The following is an 18,269-nucleotide window of genomic DNA, read 5'->3' on the forward strand; positions in this document are numbered from 1 at the left end:
TTAAAAGGTAGCAATTTAATACTGTGATTCAATACAATTTTATGGTGATTCAGGGTTCCAGAAATTGAGTCACTGTATTTTGGCTGTGTAGGGACAAGAAGCAACCGTTTGAAAAGTCCTTTTGATCAGTCATGAATAAGAAGTCCTAAAAACACATCAGAGGCAGAACAACTTTTAAAGGAATAACACTTGAGATTTTACAGATGTATACCAAACCAGCGTAATTGCAGTGTCGTTTAGACGATACAATATACAGTGAGGAGAACAAGTATGTGATACACTGCCGTTTTGCAGGTTTTTCCACTTACAAAGCATGTAGAGGTCTTATCATAGGTACTCTTCAACTGTGAGTGAAAAAAATCCAGAAAATCACATTGTATGATTTTTAGGTAATTAATTTGTATTTTATTGCATGACGTAAGTATTTGATACATTTGAAAAGCAGAACTTAATATTTGGTACAGAAACCTTTGTTCGCAATTACAGAGATCATACGTTTCCTGTAGTTCTTGACCAGGTTTGCACACACTGCAGCAGGGATTTTGGCCCACTCCTCCATACAGACCTTCTCCAGATCCTTCAGGTTTCGTGGCTGTCGCTGGGCAATACAGACTTTCAGCTCCCTCCAAAGATTTTCTATTGGGTTCAGGTCCGGAGACTGGCTAGGCCACTCCAGGACCTTGAGATTTTTCTTACAGAGCCACTCCTTAGTTGCCCTGGCTGTGTGTTTTGGGTCGTTGTCATGCTGGAAGACCCAGCCACGACCCATCTTCAATGCTCTTACTGAGAGAAGGAGGTTGTTGGCCAAGATCTCGCGATACATGGCCCCATCCATCCTCCCCTCAATACGGTGCAGTCGTCCTGTCCCCTTTGCAGAAAAGCATCCCTAAAGAATGATGTTTCTACCTCCATGCTTCACGGTTTGGATGGTGTTCTTGGGGTTGTACTCACTCTTCTTCTTCCTCCAAACACAGCAAGTGGAGTTTAGACCAAAAAGCTACTTTTTTGTCTCATCAGACCACATGACCTTCTCCCATTCCTCCTCTGGATCATCCAGATAGTAATTGGCAAACTTCAGACGGGTCTGGACATGCGCTGGCTTGAGCAGGAGGAACTTGCGTATACTGCAGGATTTTAATCCATGTCTGCGTAGTGTGTTACTAATGGTTTTCTTTGAGACTGTGGTCCCAGCTCTCTTCAGGTCATTGACCAGGTCCTGCCGTGTAGTTCTGGGCTGATCCCTCACCTTCCTCATGATCATTGATGCCCCACAAGGTGAGATCTTGCATGGAGTCCCAGACCGAGGGAGATTGACCGTCATCTTGAACTTCTTCCATTTTCTAATAATTGCGCCAACAGTTGTTGCTTTCTCACCAAACTGCTTGCCTATTGTCCTGTAGCCCATCCCAGCCTTGTGCAGGTCTACAATTTTATCCCTGATGTCCTTAGCTCTCTGGTCTAGCTCTCTGGCCATTGTGGAGAGGTTGGAGTCTGTTTGATTGAGTGTGTGGATAGGTGTCTCTTATACAGGTAACAAGTTCAAACAGGTGCAGTTAATACAGGTAATGAGGGCTTCTTAAAGAAAAACTATCAGGTCTGTGAGAGCCAGAATTCTTACTGGTTGGTAGGTGATCAAAAACGTATGTCATGCAATAAAATGCTAATTGTCTTTCTGTAAAAACCAACATTTCCTTGTGTTTTGTCCTGTCCTCTCTTACCCATCCTAATATTGCGCCTGCTTCGTCGCCAGGTGCTGTGTCTGAAGGGACCCCAGCTGCCAGACTTTGAGCGGGAGTCCCTGTCCAGCGATGAGCAGGAGCACTACCTGGACGCCCTGCTCAGCAGCCAGCTGGCCCTGGCCAAGATGGTGTGCTCGGACTCACCCTTCGCCGGAGCCCTCCGCAAGCGCCTGCTGGTCCTCCAGAGGATCTTCTACGCCTTGTCCAACAAGTACCACGACAAGGGCAAGGTCAAGCAGCAGCAGCACTCGCCGGAGAACAGCTCCGGCTCCGCAGACTCACACTCTGTCAGCGAGCGGCCGCGCTCCAGCACCGATGCCCTGATCGAGATGGGTGTGCGCACCGGCCTGAGCCTGCTGTTCGCCCTGCTCCGTCAGAGCTGGGTGATGCCGCCGCCCGGGCCCGGCGGGCCCAACCTCTGCAACGATGTGATCCACACGGCCATCGACGTGGTCTCCTCGCTGCCGCCGCTCTCCCTGGCCAACGAGAGCAAGATCCCCCCCATGGGCCTGGACTGTCTGGCCCAGGTCACCACATTCCTGAAGGGGGTGACCATGCCGAACACCGGGGCGGACGTGCTGGGTCGGCGGCTGGCGTCGGAGCTGCTACTGGGCCTGGCTGCCCAGAGGGGCTCCCTGAGGTACTTGCTGGAGTGGATAGAGATGGCCCTGGCGGCGTCGGCCGTGGTCACCGCCATGGACGAAGGGGAGAAGGGCAAGATGGCGGCGCTGAGCCAGGAAGGTCTGATGGGATACGACTGCTTCATGAACATCCTCATGCAGATGCGTCGCTCGTTGGTAAACAACCGCTCGTCTTGTTTTGGAACGCTTCCCCGTATCGCCGTTCATCCGGCGTGGTTTGAACGCTCCTGCGGCTGAAGCCTGTGGCGGACCCGGTGCTCGTTTCATGTTTTGTTAGTGTACCAGATTCTGTGCCGGATTAGTTCCTGACATGTCCCGGTTTCTTCTCAGGGGCTGCCCGATCATTGTCCTTGACTGACAATGTTGTGACCATGTGTTCTGTGTCGTACCCGTCACTGTGCAAAGCCTACGGCCGACAAAGGTAAAATGGCGTCTAATTCTGTGTTTTTTCGTGCCCGCTAACCCAGGGCTCGTCCGCAGACCGAAGTCAGTGGAGAGAACCGACGCGCACATCAGATGGGCTGTGCTCTTTGTACGAAGCAGCTCTCTGTCTGTTGGAAGAGGTGAGAGACTCCACAGGCCAATGAAATTCACGGCTTTGGATCTGTTCTGCAAAAGGACGATGCTCGCATATTTGCCATGTGTTTATGAACGAGTTGCTCCATGAGCTAATCAAGCTTTTTTCTGGGGGTCAAGAATTGAAGTCTCACCAACGGTTTCCCCACCCAGGTGTGCCGGATGGCGTCCGACTACTCCCGCACCTGTGCCAGCCCAGACAGCGTCCAGACAGGCGAGGTCCCTGCTGTGTCGGAGACCTGCGAGGTGTACGTGTGGGGCAGTAACAGCAGCCACCAGCTGGTGGAGGGAACCCAGGAGAAGATCCTCCAGCCGAAACTGGCCCCCAGCTTCGCCGACGCACAGACGGTAAAACACATCAGACTGGAGGGGTGTGTGGGGGTGAATACAGCAGAGTTAATGAGTCGCGTGGGGGTGTATACGGTAGAGTTAATGAAAGGGGTGTTTGGGGGTATATTCAGTAGAGTTAATGAAAGGGTTAAGATCTATATGTATGGAATAAGGCACAAGGGGGTGTGGTATACGGCCAATATACCACGGCTAAGAACTGCTTCAATTCTGGCACAGCGCTTAGCTGTGGTATAATGTTAATATATCACAAACCCCTGAAATGCTTTTTTACTCTTATGAATCTGTTTACCAGCACAGTTAGACCAGTGAAAGTGATGTTATGTCATACATGTTATAAAGGCTTATAAACCGGATGGTTTGAATCTTGACTGCTGATATATGAGACAATTTACCAGGGGTGTGTTTTACTGCTCTAATTGCCTTGGTAACTGCTTTATAAGAGCAATAAGGCATTTCTTGGAGTTTGATGTATTGCATGGTGCCTACAAAGGATCAGTAAATATAAATATTTTATTTGGGTGTCATGTAAGATGCTTTTACAGAATAAAAGCGTGATAGGAGTGTTAAGAATCAGGAGTGTTTGCCAGCTGAGTCTTAAACCGGGGTGATGTCTATCCTCGCAGATTGAGGCGGGCCAGTACTGCACCTTTGTCATCTCTTCTGACGGCTCGGTCCGGGCCTGTGGTAAAGGCAGCTACGGGCGACTGGGTCTGGGAGACTCCAACAATCAGTCTACTCTCAAGAAGCTGACCTTTGAACCCCACCGTGCCATCAAGAAGGTTTCGTCGTCGAAGGGCTCGGACGGCCACACACTCGCCTTCACCACGGAGGGGGAAGTGTTCAGCTGGGGAGACGGGGACTACGGCAAGCTGGGACACGGGAACAGCTCCACACAGAAGTATCCCAAACTGATCCAGGGACCGCTGCAGGGAAAGGTAGAACTAGACCGACCGCCCCCACACTGACCCGACCGCCCCCACACTGACCCGACCGCCCCCACACTGACCAGACCGCCCCACACAGACCCGACCGCCTCCGAACCAGACCAAACATAACTAGGTGTTATTTATCATTACTGGTATTAAAAACAATCCTAGTATAATTCAATGAGAACCAAGTGACACTGACCAGGCATGTATGTATGTGTGTGCGTCCCGTCCGTCTCTGTTTCCCTGTGCTGCAGGCGGTAGTGTGTGTGTCTGCGGGCTACAGGCACAGTGCCGCGGTCAGCGAGGACGGAGAGCTGTACACGTGGGGCGAAGGGGACTTCGGGCGACTAGGTAAACCGGCCGTGTCCCACGTTTTCTCATCCGTTTCCGCCCTTTACCGGTTGCCTGGCGTTGAGGGTCACGGGAAAGGCCCCGCCTGAGACTAAAGCCGTCGGCTGGGGGTTTGACGTGTCGCCTCTGGTCCCGCAGGTCACGGCGACAGCAACAGCCGAAACATCCCCACTCTGGTGAAGGACATCAGCAACGTGGGGGATGTGTCCTGCGGGAGTTCCCACACCATCGCTCTGTCCAAGGACGGACGCACGGTCTGGTCCTTCGGAGGAGGGGACAACGGTGCGTGGAGGCCAGGAAACGTCGCCGCGTTTCAACTGTCATGTGTGCGCCGTCTCGTCATACCTGTGTCTCCACGTGTCACGCATCACATGAATAGCATCTGTTCATATTGAGAATTATGTTAGCGGTCAATATGTTTCCGCTATGTCCTTTCAGTGTCGTCGTGTATTTACATGCCGTGTCTATTATGTGTGTGTCCCTGTAGCCTCGCCTGTGTATAATTCCGGACCTCGTCTTCCTTGCAGGCAAACTAGGACACGGAGACACGAACCGTGTGTACAAACCCAAAGTAGTGGAGTCCCTGCAGGGGATGTTCATACGGAAAGTGTGTGCAGGAAGCCAGTCATCGCTGGCCCTGACCTCTACTGGACAGGTACGCCCAGCTTCCCGGTCAGGGTTTTTCCTTCACAACCAGCAGGGAGGAATGTTAGGCCTTCAGGAAGGAATCCTCCGTGGGGGGTTAGGGAACTGCTGTTCACGGGACAACTTCTTCCCTGTTATGATGTCCTGCCGTTTTCAGCGTTCAAGATTCCTGCCTTTCAGTTTTCAGGGGACTCTTCGGTATCAGGGGGTTCTGACCGCGAAGCGTGGACTGTCCTGGTTTGAGGAAGGCTAGGTTGTGAAGTGTCAACAGAGTCATGGGGGTGGCAAGGTGACAAAGGCTGTTCTGGGCTTAGATCCTGGAATTCTGCTAGTCATCAATTCATGGAAGTCTTTCAGTTGTGTTTACACAGAGTACTTGTTGACATGTTCTCTCCCGGCCGAGGGGTGTGTGGAAGTGTTTACAGTTATAAACCGAGTGGTTTGAATGCTGATAGGCTGATAGCCATGATATATGAGACCATATACCACAGGTATGACATAATATCACTTTACTGTTCTGATTGTGATGGCAGTGTCCCATTGATTGGTCTAAGTGTTATTGCAGGTGTATGCGTGGGGCTGTGGGGCGTGTCTGGTCTTTAGTGGTCGTGTGTTATATAATTGCAGGTGTATGCGTGGGGCTGTGGGGCGTGTCTGGTCTTTAGTGGTCGTGTGTTATATAATTGCAGGTGTATGCGTGGGGCTGTGGGGCGTGTCTGGTCTTTAGTGGTCGTGTGTTATATAATTGCAGGTGTATGCGTGGGGCTGTGGGGCGTGTCTGGTCTTTAGTGGTCGTGTGTTATATAATTGCAGGTGTATGCGTGGGGCTGTGGGGCGTGTCTGGTCTTTAGTGGTCGTGTGTTATATAATTGCAGGTGTATGCGTGGGGCTGTGGGGCGTGTCTGGTCTTTAGTGGTCGTGTGTTATATAATTGCAAGTGTATGCGTGGGGCTGTGGGGCGTGTCTGGTCTTTAGTGGTCGTGTGTTATATAATTGCAGGTGTATGCGTGGGGCTGTGGGGCGTGTCTGGGTTGTGGCTCCTCTGAAGCCACGGCTCTGAGGCCCAAGCTGACCGAGGAGTTGGCCACGACCAGAGTAGTGGACATCTCTATTGGAGACAGCCACTGTCTCGCTCTCTCACACGGTAAGAAACCCAAACTCATTTCTGATGTTTTTTCTTGGGGGGGGGGGGGGGCAACGACGACGACAGGTGTAGAGGATGACTGTGGGTAGATGGCGAGAAAGGTTGGAGGTCGAAGGGCAGTGAGACCGATTCTAATCTATGCTGCCTGCTTCCTTTAACCTTCAACCTCTCTCCCTCTCTGCCCATGGTCAATCCGAAGGATTGTAATCTGTTTGTTGGACACTGTGTAGTGTTACTGCTGGACATGCGAGACCATGAAGATATCAATTCAACAATTTAATGGATTTAACACAATAAAAAATAAAAAAGCTTGTTCAGCTAGTCTTAAACATGACTGGGAGAAGGGAGCCAGACTCGTATCTTTTTACATGTCATATAGACGGTTTATACCAAGCAAATCGTATTTCAACGCTTGTTGACCCTGGATACTGTAGTTCTTGGTACAATTTCAGATTATTATTATTAAGTCATTACCCAAACTCCATACAATGCAAACAAGAGCACTTCAACGTGATATAACCTAAACACACATCAGGACACTCCCCAAAAAAAAATCCCTAGCCCAAGCAATGAACGATTGGCATTGTCACACCTCCCCTTTGTTTCCTTCTCTCCATCCTTCTCCTCCAGACAACGAGGTGTACGCCTGGGGCAATAACTCCATGGGCCAGTGTGGTCAGGGGAACTCCACTGGGCCAATCACAAAGCCCAAGAAGGTGGTTGGTCTGGATGGGGTGGCCATCCAGCAGGTCTCCGCTGGCACCTCCCACAGCCTGGCGTGGACCGCGTTGCCCAGAGACAGGTCGGTACTGTTGTAGAAATACCGAATCAGGGCTCCACAATGGGACCGTTTCACTCGCATAGGCTTCTAAAACGGTATCTGCTGAAAAGAACGGTCAGAGCACGCGTCCCTGACCGTGGTCTTTCTGCTTGTAACGTTGATTTGGTTACACCACGTGGAACGTTGGCAGGTGACTCTGGACGTCCGACCTCTGGGAACGACAGACACACTTATTTTTATACGGATCCAAACATTATTACATTATCCTATTTTCCTTCGCAGTGAAGAGTTGCAAATACACACACGTTTGTTGTCATTGTACAGTGTGTAAACCGCTTGTGTGCGTCAACGAGTGTTTGCATTGCCAGGTGTTTCCAGGACTAAGATACCGAGAGAGAATTGGGTCGGCCCCACAATCACACCTTGACCAACGACCTTTGATAAAACTACATAAAAGTTCCATCAGCAGGCTCTCTGATTTTATACTTTAAACAATGTCAAAGGAACTGTTTTCAAACTGTCCAATAGATTTTCCTTGTTTTACAGTACAGTAACTATAGGGGTTGGTTTTATCCCTGTATAGTAGTGGATAGTAAAACCTGTACAAAAAAAACATTTTTCTTTCTTTTTATTTAACCACAGTTTGGGGGCATTTAAGTCAGAAACACACACACACACACACACACACACACTGTCTGTGGATGTTCAATGTTGGGGAATGTTGGTGTGCTCATTACCCAGTATCTACAAGTGTTGTCCTCTGAAACTAGCTTGGGCTTCCAAGATATGACCAGAGATTTGTTCCCCTCCAGACAAGTGGTGGCGTGGCATCGGCCCTACTGTGTGGACCTGGAGGAGAGCACCTTCTCCCATCTGCGCTCCTTCCTGGAGCACTACTGTGACGGCATCAACAGCGAGGTGCCCCCCCTCCCCTTCCCTTCGTCTCGGTGGGTACAGCAGCTACACGGCCTGATGCCTTCGTTTGTTCATCCTGTTGGAGGAAATTAAAAGCTTTTACTTTCAGTTGAAAAAGGCTTTGTGATTTCCCACTTTACACGGTGTGTGTGTGTGTGTGTGTGTGCCGTATCTATTCACCAGGGGTTTTCAAACCTCCCCTCAAGGAACCCCTGTTGTTTTGGGTATTTTCCAGGGTTGCATCAAAATTGTGAAACGTCTGGCTTCCTCGGGGATATGTTAAAGAGCCATTGAACAATGTATTGTCTAAACCCAATAAACTATGCCTATTCCCATATCAGCCTAAGTGCACAGGTTTATTTTACAGCGCGTGGCTGGCACATTCCTTCCAACCACAAATTATCCTGTTTGTTTAATCTGCAGGGAGCATCACAACTTTCTGAAGCTCTGCCTTCGACTGCTGTCCAATCACCTGGCTTTGGCCCTGGCTGGGGGCGTGGCCACTAGTATCCTAGGGAGACAGGCCCGCCCCCTGCGGAACCTTCTGTTCAGACTGATGGACTCGTCTGTCCCGGATGAGATCCAAGAGGTAAGCGTATAATGGCTGCTCGTAAACTGCTGTCTGGAGGCCAACATTTCAACATTATAGATGTATCTGATCAGTCTATCTTCACTGCCCTTCCTGACCTTTTACTGTTGGTGTTTGTCCCCAAGCCAACCTTGTGACACTATCAGTGGTCTCTGTCTGATGGTTGATGTTATGCCCGTGTGATCCTGTTATAGTGTACTTAATGTGCACACAGTGGATATAAAAAGTCTACACACCCTTGTTTAAATGCCAGGGTTTTGTGATGTGAAAGTACGAGACAAAGATAAATCATGTCAGAACTTTTTTTCCACTTTTATATTGAAAAACGAACTGAAATCTTCGAGGGGGGAAAAATGAAAAATAAAAACCTTACAATAACCTGTATCTGTCTCTGTTTATAGGCTGTGATGGAGACCCTGTCAGTAGGGGCCACCATGTTATTGCCACCTCTGAGAGAGAGAATGGAGCTGCTTCACTCCTTGTTACCACAGGGACCCGACAGATGGGAAAATCTGTCTAAAGGCCAGGTAGAGTACACCAGTGTACACATTCCTCTGGTCTACGTGTACAATTGACTAAATACTTTAAGGGATACACCTTCAGGCTTTTGGTCTGCCCCCATGGAATTTGAACCTATAACCCTGGCATCGTAAGCAGGATGCTTTACTAAGTAAAGATTAGGCTCTGTAACCCAAAGGTTCTCAGAGATGAGACCTATTTACATTTTTCAATTCAGTCTGATATGAGAGTGCAACAGACAGCCAGTGAATTTAATTTGATTTCGTATGACAGCTGTGGCATCCGAGTGAGATTGTATTTAGTAAAGAGAATACAAATAAAAAGAAATGGGGAATGTTTTGAAAACCCTACATAACCCCTGACCTTTCTGTGTTCCAGAGAATGCAGCTGGACATCATCCTGACCTCTCTCCAAGACCACACCCACGTAGCTTCCCTCCTGGGTTACAGCTGTCCGCCAGACTCCACGGAGACCCTGGCTTCCTCCAACGTGGGGTTCGGCCTTCCCCTGGACCCACCCTACGGAGCTCCTGGCACCAACCCTGACACTCACCTGGCCGAGATCCTCATGAAGACCCTGCTCAGGAACCTGGGTTTCTACACGGTGAGGAGACAGTCTAGAGAATCCAGGCTCCATCACAGTGACCCCCTGATATGTGCTGCCTCATTCAGGGATCCTCTCTGCTTGCATGGCATCTGTGTTTAGGCATGCTTGACCTCAGGGCACCTCTTTTCCTGCACATCTCTTGGTTCAGAACTGATTTAGGACTGAAGGAACACAGCCAGAAGAGCACTGGCCCCCCCTCAGAGTCTAATATTTTATTGGTTGGTGTGTCTCTTGGATCAGGGTTTTACATGTTCCTAAACTGGTCTTTAAATTCTTCAAATGGCCTTTAGTGCGTCTCCATTTTTCGCAAGCTGCATATCAGCTGTTATTACATTTGGTTGCATTCCTTGTTGAGACCTCCGATATGTCAACGCGCCGCCTTCAGCTGGGGCTCTGCTGGGACAGAACTGTCAGCGCCGCCTTCAGCTGGGGCTCTGCTGGTACCGAACTGTCAGCGCCGCCTTCAGTTGGGTCTCTGCTGGTACAGAACTGTCAGCGCCGCCTTCAGTTGGGGCTCTGCTGGGACAGAACTGTCAGCGCCGCCTTCAGTTGGGGCTCTGCTGGTACAGAACTGTCAGCGCCGCCTTCAGTTGGGGCTCTGCTGGGACAGAACTGTCAGCGCCGCCTTCAGTTGGGTCTCTGCTGGTACAGAACTGTCAGCGCCGCCTTCAGTTGGGGCTCTGCTGGGACAGAACTGTCAGCGCCGCCTTCAGTTGGGGCTCTGCTGGTACAGAACTGTCAGCGCCGCCTTCAGTTGGGGCTCTGCTGGGACAGAACTGTCAGCGCCGCCTTCAGTTGGGGCTCTGCTGGTCCGGAACTGTCACCACCGCCTTCAGCTGGGGCTCTGCTGGCAGCAGCAGAGTATGACTCATCACCTGGCTCATGCTCAGTTATTATTAAGGCAGATCCTTTTTCCTGGCTTTCTGACACTGAGGCCTGCTGTGTCCTGAATAGCACGCTTCCCAATGCTGGTGCACTACTCTGGAACAGGGAGAATTACAGTTCCCATAAAAAGCTGGGGCTCTGCTGGTACAGAACTGTCAGCGCCGCCTTCAGTTGGGTCTCTGCTGGTACAGAACTGTCAGCGCCGCCTTCAGTTGGGGCTCTGCTGGGACAGAACTGTCAGCGCCGCCTTCAGTTGGGGCTCTGCTGGTACAGAACTGTCAGCGCCGCCTTCAGTTGGGGCTCTGCTGGGACAGAACTGTCAGCGCCGCCTTCAGTTGGGTCTCTGCTGGTACAGAACTGTCAGCGCCGCCTTCAGTTGGGGCTCTGCTGGGACAGAACTGTCAGCGCCGCCTTCAGTTGGGGCTCTGCTGGTACAGAACTGTCAGCGCCGCCTTCAGTTGGGGCTCTGCTGGGACAGAACTGTCAGCGCCGCCTTCAGTTGGGGCTCTGCTGGTCCGGAACTGTCACCACCGCCTTCAGCTGGGGCTCTGCTGGCAGCAGCAGAGTATGACTCATCACCTGGCTCATGCTCAGTTATTATTAAGGCAGATCCTTTTTCCTGGCTTTCTGACACTGAGGCCTGCTGTGTCCTGAATAGCACGCTTCCCAATGCTGGTGCACTACTCTGGAACAGGGAGAATTACAGTTCCCATAAAAAGCTGGGGCTCTGCTGGTACAGAACTGTCAGCGCCGCCTTCAGTTGGGTCTCTGCTGGTACAGAACTGTCAGCGCCGCCTTCAGTTGGGGCTCTGCTGGGACAGAACTGTCAGCGCCGCCTTCAGTTGGGGCTCTGCTGGGACAGAACTGTCAGCGCCGCCTTCAGTTGGGGCTCTGCTGGTACAGAACTGTCAGCGCCGCCTTCAGTTGGGGCTCTGCTGGGACAGAACTGTCAGCGCCGCCTTCAGTTGGGGCTCTGCAGGTACAGAACTGTCAGCGCCGCCTTCAGTTGGGGCTCTGCTGGTACCGAACTGTCACCACCGCCTTCAGCTGGGGCTCTGCTGGCAGCAGCAGAGTATGACTCATCACCTGGCTCATGCTCAGTTATTATTAAGGCAGATCCTTTTTCCTGGCTTTCTGACACTGAGGCCTGCTGTGTCCTGAATAGCACGCTTCCCAATGCTGGTGCACTACTCTGGAACAGGGAGAATTACAGATCCCATAAAAAGCTGGGGCTCTGCTGGTACAGAACTGTCAGCGCCGCCTTCAGTTGGGTCTCTGCTGGTACAGAACTGTCAGCGCCACCTTCAGTTGGGGCTCTGCTGGTACAGAACTGTCAGCGCCGCCTTCAGTTGGGGCTCTGCTGGTACAGAACTGTCAGCGCCGCCTTCAGTTGGGGCTCTGCTGGTACAGAACTGTCACCACCGCCTTCAGTTGGGGCTCTGCTGGTACAGAACTGTCAGCGCCGCCTTCAGTTGGGGCTCTGCTGGGACAGAACTGTCAGCGCCGCCTTCAGTTGGGGCGGGCTCTGCTGGTACAGAACTGTCAGCGCCGCCTTCAGTTGGGTCTCTGCTGGTACAGAACTGTCAGCGCCGCCTTCAGTTGGGTCTCTGCTGGTACAGAACTGTCAGCGCCACCTTCAGTTGGGGCTCTGCTGGTACAGAACTGTCAGCGCCGCCTTCAGTTGGGGCTCTGCTGGTACAGAACTGTCAGCGCCGCCTTCAGTTGGGGCTCTGCTGGTACAGAACTGTCACCACCGCCTTCAGTTGGGGCTCTGCTGGTACAGAACTGTCAGCGCCGCCTTCAGTTGGGGCTCTGCTGGTACAGAACTGTCAGCGCCGCCTTCAGTTGGGGCTCTGCTGGTACCGAACTGTCACCACCGCCTTCAGCTGGGGCTCTGCTGGCAGCAGCAGAGTATGACTCATCACCTCGCTCATGCTCAGTTATTATTAAGGCAGATCCTTTTTCCTGGCTTTCTGACACTGAGGCCTGCTGTGTCCTGAATAGCACGCTTCCCAATGCTGGTGCACTACTCTGGAACAGGGAGAATTACAGATCCCGTAAAAAGCTGGGGCTCTGCTGGTACAGAACTGTCAGCGCCGCCTTCAGTTGGGTCTCTGCTGGTACAGAACTGTCAGCGCCACCTTCAGTTGGGGCTCTGCTGGTACAGAACTGTCAGCGCCGCCTTCAGCTGGGGCTCTGCTGGTACAGAACTGTCAGCGCCGCCTTCAGTTGGGGCTCTGCTGGTACAAAACTGTCAGCACCGCCTTCAGTTGGGGCTCTGCTGGTACAAAACTGTCAGCACCGCCTTCAGTTGGGGCTCTGCTGGTACAGAACTGTCAGCACCGCCTTTAGCTGGGGCTCTGCTGGCAGCAGCAGAGTATGACTCATCACCTGGCTCATGCCCAGTTATTATTAAGGCAGATCCTTTTTCCTGGCTTTCTGACACTGAGGCCTGCTGTGTCCTGAATAGCACGCTTCCCAATGCTGGTGCACTACTCTGGAACAGGGAGAATTACAGATCCCGTAAAAAGACGCAAAGGAAAATCGCAAGGAAATCAGCTAAATGTTTTGTTTAATTCGGGATATCAGTTCCAAAATATTCAAAATATACGTGTTATAATGCCTCAATGTAATCAAGGCATGAACTTTTATAGAATTATAGAATGCAATCTCTTTTTGGGCTTAGTGTTAGTGAAGTAGCTAGGGTAGACAGATAAGCTGTAGGCAACAGGGTGCCATTTTGGACGCTAGATTCCACTAGTCACTGCAGGATTTCTGTCCTTTACATAGTTTTTCTAAGATGGAGGTTGTTATTAGTCATGTACACAAGTATTCTCCCGTCCCACTTAGAGACATGAGCTAATGTCGGTCTATTGTTCACAAACGTTCTTTCTCCGAAGAGAAACTTTTCAAACATTTAATTCAACGTTAAGAGCAAGCACATCATTCATTAGACACAGCTTCACCACATGAGAACGGGCTCTTATCTGTAAACAGACTTCATGCATTCTCTCAATGTGGCTCTTATCTGTAAACGGACTTCATGCTTTTCTCTTAACGTGGCTGGGTGAGACAACCAAATCTTATTTTTCCCTAAGACAGTAGATATCATCCAAGTCAGTGCTGGTAGGACAGAACGATTGCACATGTCATGTTGTTTCCATCTCAGTAATCTATGGAGCAAATGTATTTAAACCGTAAAGCCAGCCAGGACTCCATCTCAGTAATCTATGGAGCGAATGTATTTAAACCGTAAAGCCAGCCAGGACTCCATCTCAGTAATCTATGGAGCGAATGTATTTAAACCGTAAAGCCAGCCAGGACTCCATCTCAGTAATCTATGGAGCGAATGTATTTAAACCGTAAAGCCAGCCAGGACTCCATCTCAGTAATCTATGGAGCGAATGTATTTAAACCGTAAAGCCAGCCAGGACTCCATCTCAGTAATCTATGGAGCGAATGTATTTAAACCGTAAAGCCAGCCAGGACTCCATCTCAGTAATCTATGGAGCAAATGTATTTAAACCGTAAAGCCAGCCAGGACTCCATCTCAGTAATCTATGGAGCAAATGTATTTAAACCGTAAAGCCAGCCAGGACTAATTAATCTAGCCTAATATGCAGCTTTTATACTCTGTCTCTGTAATAGTTAAGGAGATAGGAGAACACTGTCATGTGTGTCTGTCCAATTGCCTGGGCATTCATTGTGTGTGCGTGTGCAGGACCAAGCATTTGGGGAGCTGGAGAAGAACAGCGATAAGGTTCTCCAGGGGACATCATCATCGGACAGCAGTCAGCCTGCACATCTTCACGAGTTACTCTGCTCTCTACAGAAGCAGCTTCTGGCTTACTGTCACATCAACTGTGTCACTGAGGTACACACATACACACTTTGTCAGGTGTTTTATTATGTGACAGCCACAATATGATTCATAAATCTTGCTGTAACTTAACGAAGTGGCAGACTATTGAATTAAGTTATATTGAATTAAGTTCTGTGCTGGAGTTCAAAACTCAAGCAGTGCAGTAGTATTTTCTAAATTTTTAAGCTCCTTGAACACAAGGTTTTCATTTAATTGTTCAACGCAGTCTAATTTTAGAAAGGTAGTGCAACAATTAACAGTTAGTCCGTGCAGTTCGACTGTGTTGGCAGGACAGCTATGGCTTCTTTGTGAGATGGGGTTTGGTAAAGGGGTTAAAAGGTTTCTGATATATCCTTAATGTCTACACCCAGAACTCCAGCAGCGTGTCTCTTCTACACAAGCACCTTCAGCTGTTGCTGCCCCATGCCACCGACATCTTCTCTCGCTCTGCCATCCTGCTCCGGGAGAGCTCCTGGAACGGCAGCGTCCGAGAGAAACTCCGAGGTGACTGTGACTACTACCGTGTCTCTCTGTCATTATCTGTCATTATCTGTCCTTCTCTTCCTTTCTCTCCCTCTCTGTAGTCAAGCTTTTCATGAAATGCAAGCCTTTTATTCATGACATACAGCATTCAGCGTTTGTTTTTAGAATGACCAGACTTGTACATTACCCACCCGGGACTTACCAGATCAGCGCCATTCCAGCACTCACTGCGCCATTCCAGCACTCACTGCGCCATTCCAGCACTCACTGCGCCATTCCGGCACTCACTGCGCCATTCCGGCACTCACTGCGCCATTCCGGCACTCACTGTGCCATCTGACATATTTACACAATACTTTTCCATACTTTCATGCTTTTCCATGATCTTAGATCCAGCTTTTATTTCACACAGATGTTTATTTTCTGTAATGTGTTCGGCTATTGCCAGTCTATTGATCGTGACCGGCCGCTATTTGAGGCAAGGTGTTCAACTTCGTTGTACCCCATCTGACTCTAGCCTGAATCTTAACCTTCTACCTCCTCACTTCTCCACTGTGTTCAGATGTGATCTATGTGTCAGCGGCTGGCAGTATGCTGTGTCAGATTGTCAACAGTCTTCTCCTGCTGCCGGTGTCTGTAGCCAGACCCCTTTTGAGCTTCCTGTTAGATCTACTTCCTCCCCTCGACCGCCTTAACAGGCTACTTCCTGCTGCCACGCCCCTGGAAGACCAGGAGCTCCAGTGGCCTCTACACGGTGAGGACACCCGGATGAGTCCGTATGATTTCCAGTGTATCGGTGTTGACTTTCTTGCATGGCGACGTCGCCTTTTAGTGTAGAATTACTAAGGTGTAAAATCAGGTTTCCTTTCTCCAGCACTGCAGGTGTACACCATGTTGTGAGCTTGTGTGCACGCGACTCTCGGCGTCGTCAGTTTTAGAGCATTTGTATTCTCACTGTTCGCCTCCTGTTGACCCCCACCCCTACCAGGAGCCCCAGACTTCGTGGACCCGGCGGGGCAGCCCCTGGCCCAGCCTGCCCAGTCCTGGGTGTGGCTGGTGGACCTGGAGCGCACCGCCGCCCTGTTGGTGGGCCGCTGCCTGGGGGGCATGCTGCAGGGAGCCCCCGCCTCCCTGGAGGAGCGGGACACGGCATATTGGCTCAAAACCCCCCTGTTCAGCAATGGACTGGAAATGGACCTCCCACAACTAGGTACGGAGGGCAGCGCTGGCGTCGATCGCGTCAGTGTCTATTTTTGAATCTGTGATACTAGTCTCCTGTTCAGGCATAAAGGACAGGGTCTGCATATACGTTTATACCCAACATTCCTTTACGGCATCTGTAAATCTAACAGTGACTGGCCTACCCTGTACAATATACTCATGGATCTGACCTCCCTGTAGATAACTGCATCAGCTCGTTGTTGGAAGTGGCCCTCTCAGGCAACGAGGAGCAGAAGCCATTCGACTGCCCTCTGAGACCTGACATGAGCACCCTGGTGGACTTGGCCCTGGGCTCCACTAAAGAGCCCACCAATAGCCTCTGGGTCAACATGCAGGACTACGCAACCAGCAAAGGTACGTTCAGGGATTATCATCATTACAGGGGCTTATTACGGACGAGTGGGGTTTTGTTTGCACACATTGGATGAAGAGATGTTTAGAAGAAGAGGCCTGGGTGAATCTGAAGCATGGATAATTGTCAGACACGTCTGGCAGAAGCCTGAGTAGTGAAGACCGCTCAAATTACAGATGTTTGTCCTTATTTATTGGCTGTGCCCAGTTGAATCCTTAATCGGGACGTGTTGTTGTGTTCCAGATTGGGACAATGCCTCTCTGAGTAATGAGACCTTATTGGACACAGTGTCCCGGTTTGTCCTGGCAGCCTTGCTAAAGCACACTGGCCTTCTGAGCCAAGCCTGTGGAGAGGGCAGGTAAGGTTCCACCACACTTCACAAATCCCAAATATCACCCTTTTCCCCCAAAAACTGCACTACTGAACCTACAGTGCTCTGGTCATGTACCTCAGAAAGATCCTGGAAGTAGTTCTCCAGAAACAGGGTTGGAGTTAAATCTACAGGAAGTTCTCCAGAAACATGGTTGGAGTTAAATCTACAGTAGAAGATAAAACCTACTGGTGGGTAGCAACTTTTTTGGGGGATGTTTGCTGATATACATCCTTCCTTGTCTGTGTTCCTTCATCAGGTACCATCCTTGTAAGACGCTGGCTGAGGTGTATCGTAGCGTTTACAAGGTCAGGAATCGTCTACTGGCCTGTAAGAACATGGAGCTGATTCAGACATGCTCGTCTTCTCGGGAGAGAAGGGTAAGTCCCCTGGTCCGTGGTCAATAACTGGTCCGTGGTCAATAACTGGTCCGTCGGTCAATAACTGGTCCGTCGGTCAATAACTGGTCCGTCGGTCAATAACTGGTCCGTCGGTCAATAACTGGTCCGTGGTCAATAACTGGTCCGTGGTCAATAACTTGTCCGTCTGTCCTTTTTTCCAAGTCAAGATCAGAAAAGCCATGTTGACGTGTGTCCAACACACCCTATCTAGATTGTTTGGTCTTAATTAACAAAGTGTTCTGTGCTCTGCCTGCAGTAAGCAGATTTGTTTTTGGTCTTTATTAATGGGTGTCCTGCGATATGCCTGATCAGATTGTTTCGTGTTCATTAACGCCTGTCCCGTACTCTGCCTGATCAGATTTCAGACAATCAAGACTCACTGGAGATGGACCCCCAGGAGCACTCATTCACAAGGACCATTGATGAGGAGGCGGAGCTAGAAGAGAGGACGGACAGAGAAAGGGAGGAAGGGCATCAAGAGCAGGATGAGGAAGAGGATGAGAGGGAGCATGAAGTCATGACTGCTGGAAGTGAGTAACATCACAACATTGTACAACACAACACTATAAATACACAATATAATATCATAGAACAACATCACAACACTATACAACACAACACTATAAAAACACAATATAATACCATAGAACAACACTATACAACACAACACCATAAAAACACAATATACAACCATGCAAAACTTCAATAAACAGTAACACACTGCTGCAAAAAAAGAAAAACACATCATACAACCCATCACACCACAAGAGCCACTACAAAACGCAATGAACACTAATTAGAGTATAGAAGAGCATGCATGACCAATCTGTTGCTGCTGCTTTTGCTCTTTAGGGAAGCTTAAGTGTTGGCAGTTAAATGTATCAACCACGGCCTCTAAAATGTGAAACA

At 50.0% G+C, this 18,269-nt stretch overlaps 1 protein-coding gene across 13 annotated transcripts in view; it reads left to right on the top strand.

Annotated features, from left to right (window-relative positions):
• Nucleotides 1-18,269, top strand: part of herc1 (HECT and RLD domain containing E3 ubiquitin protein ligase family member 1) — a 72,654-nt gene that overhangs the window by 4,618 nt on the left and 49,767 nt on the right. For all 13 annotated transcript variants that reach the window (XM_029125775.2, XM_029125771.2, XM_029125769.2 and 10 more), the window contains 21 exons: nt 1,751-2,536; nt 2,848-2,943; nt 3,110-3,304; nt 3,931-4,242; nt 4,491-4,587; nt 4,726-4,869; nt 5,115-5,242; nt 6,232-6,376; nt 7,007-7,178; nt 7,970-8,104; nt 8,496-8,661; nt 9,063-9,188; nt 9,559-9,783; nt 14,393-14,545; nt 14,905-15,037; nt 15,579-15,770; nt 16,005-16,226; nt 16,418-16,591; nt 16,833-16,947; nt 17,219-17,339; nt 17,719-17,890. In XM_029125775.2, the coding sequence (XP_028981608.2) occupies nt 1,751-2,536; nt 2,848-2,943; nt 3,110-3,304; nt 3,931-4,242; nt 4,491-4,587; nt 4,726-4,869; nt 5,115-5,242; nt 6,232-6,376; nt 7,007-7,178; nt 7,970-8,104; nt 8,496-8,661; nt 9,063-9,188; nt 9,559-9,783; nt 14,393-14,545; nt 14,905-15,037; nt 15,579-15,770; nt 16,005-16,226; nt 16,418-16,591; nt 16,833-16,947; nt 17,219-17,339; nt 17,719-17,890 (4,009 nt within the window). The remainder of the gene's footprint in view (nt 1-1,750; nt 2,537-2,847; nt 2,944-3,109; nt 3,305-3,930; nt 4,243-4,490; nt 4,588-4,725; nt 4,870-5,114; nt 5,243-6,231; nt 6,377-7,006; nt 7,179-7,969; nt 8,105-8,495; nt 8,662-9,062; nt 9,189-9,558; nt 9,784-14,392; nt 14,546-14,904; nt 15,038-15,578; nt 15,771-16,004; nt 16,227-16,417; nt 16,592-16,832; nt 16,948-17,218; nt 17,340-17,718; nt 17,891-18,269) is intronic.

This window comes from Esox lucius, chromosome 2 (assembly GCF_011004845.1).
Source record: "Esox lucius isolate fEsoLuc1 chromosome 2, fEsoLuc1.pri, whole genome shotgun sequence".
Taxonomy (NCBI): domain Eukaryota; kingdom Metazoa; phylum Chordata; class Actinopteri; order Esociformes; family Esocidae; genus Esox; species Esox lucius.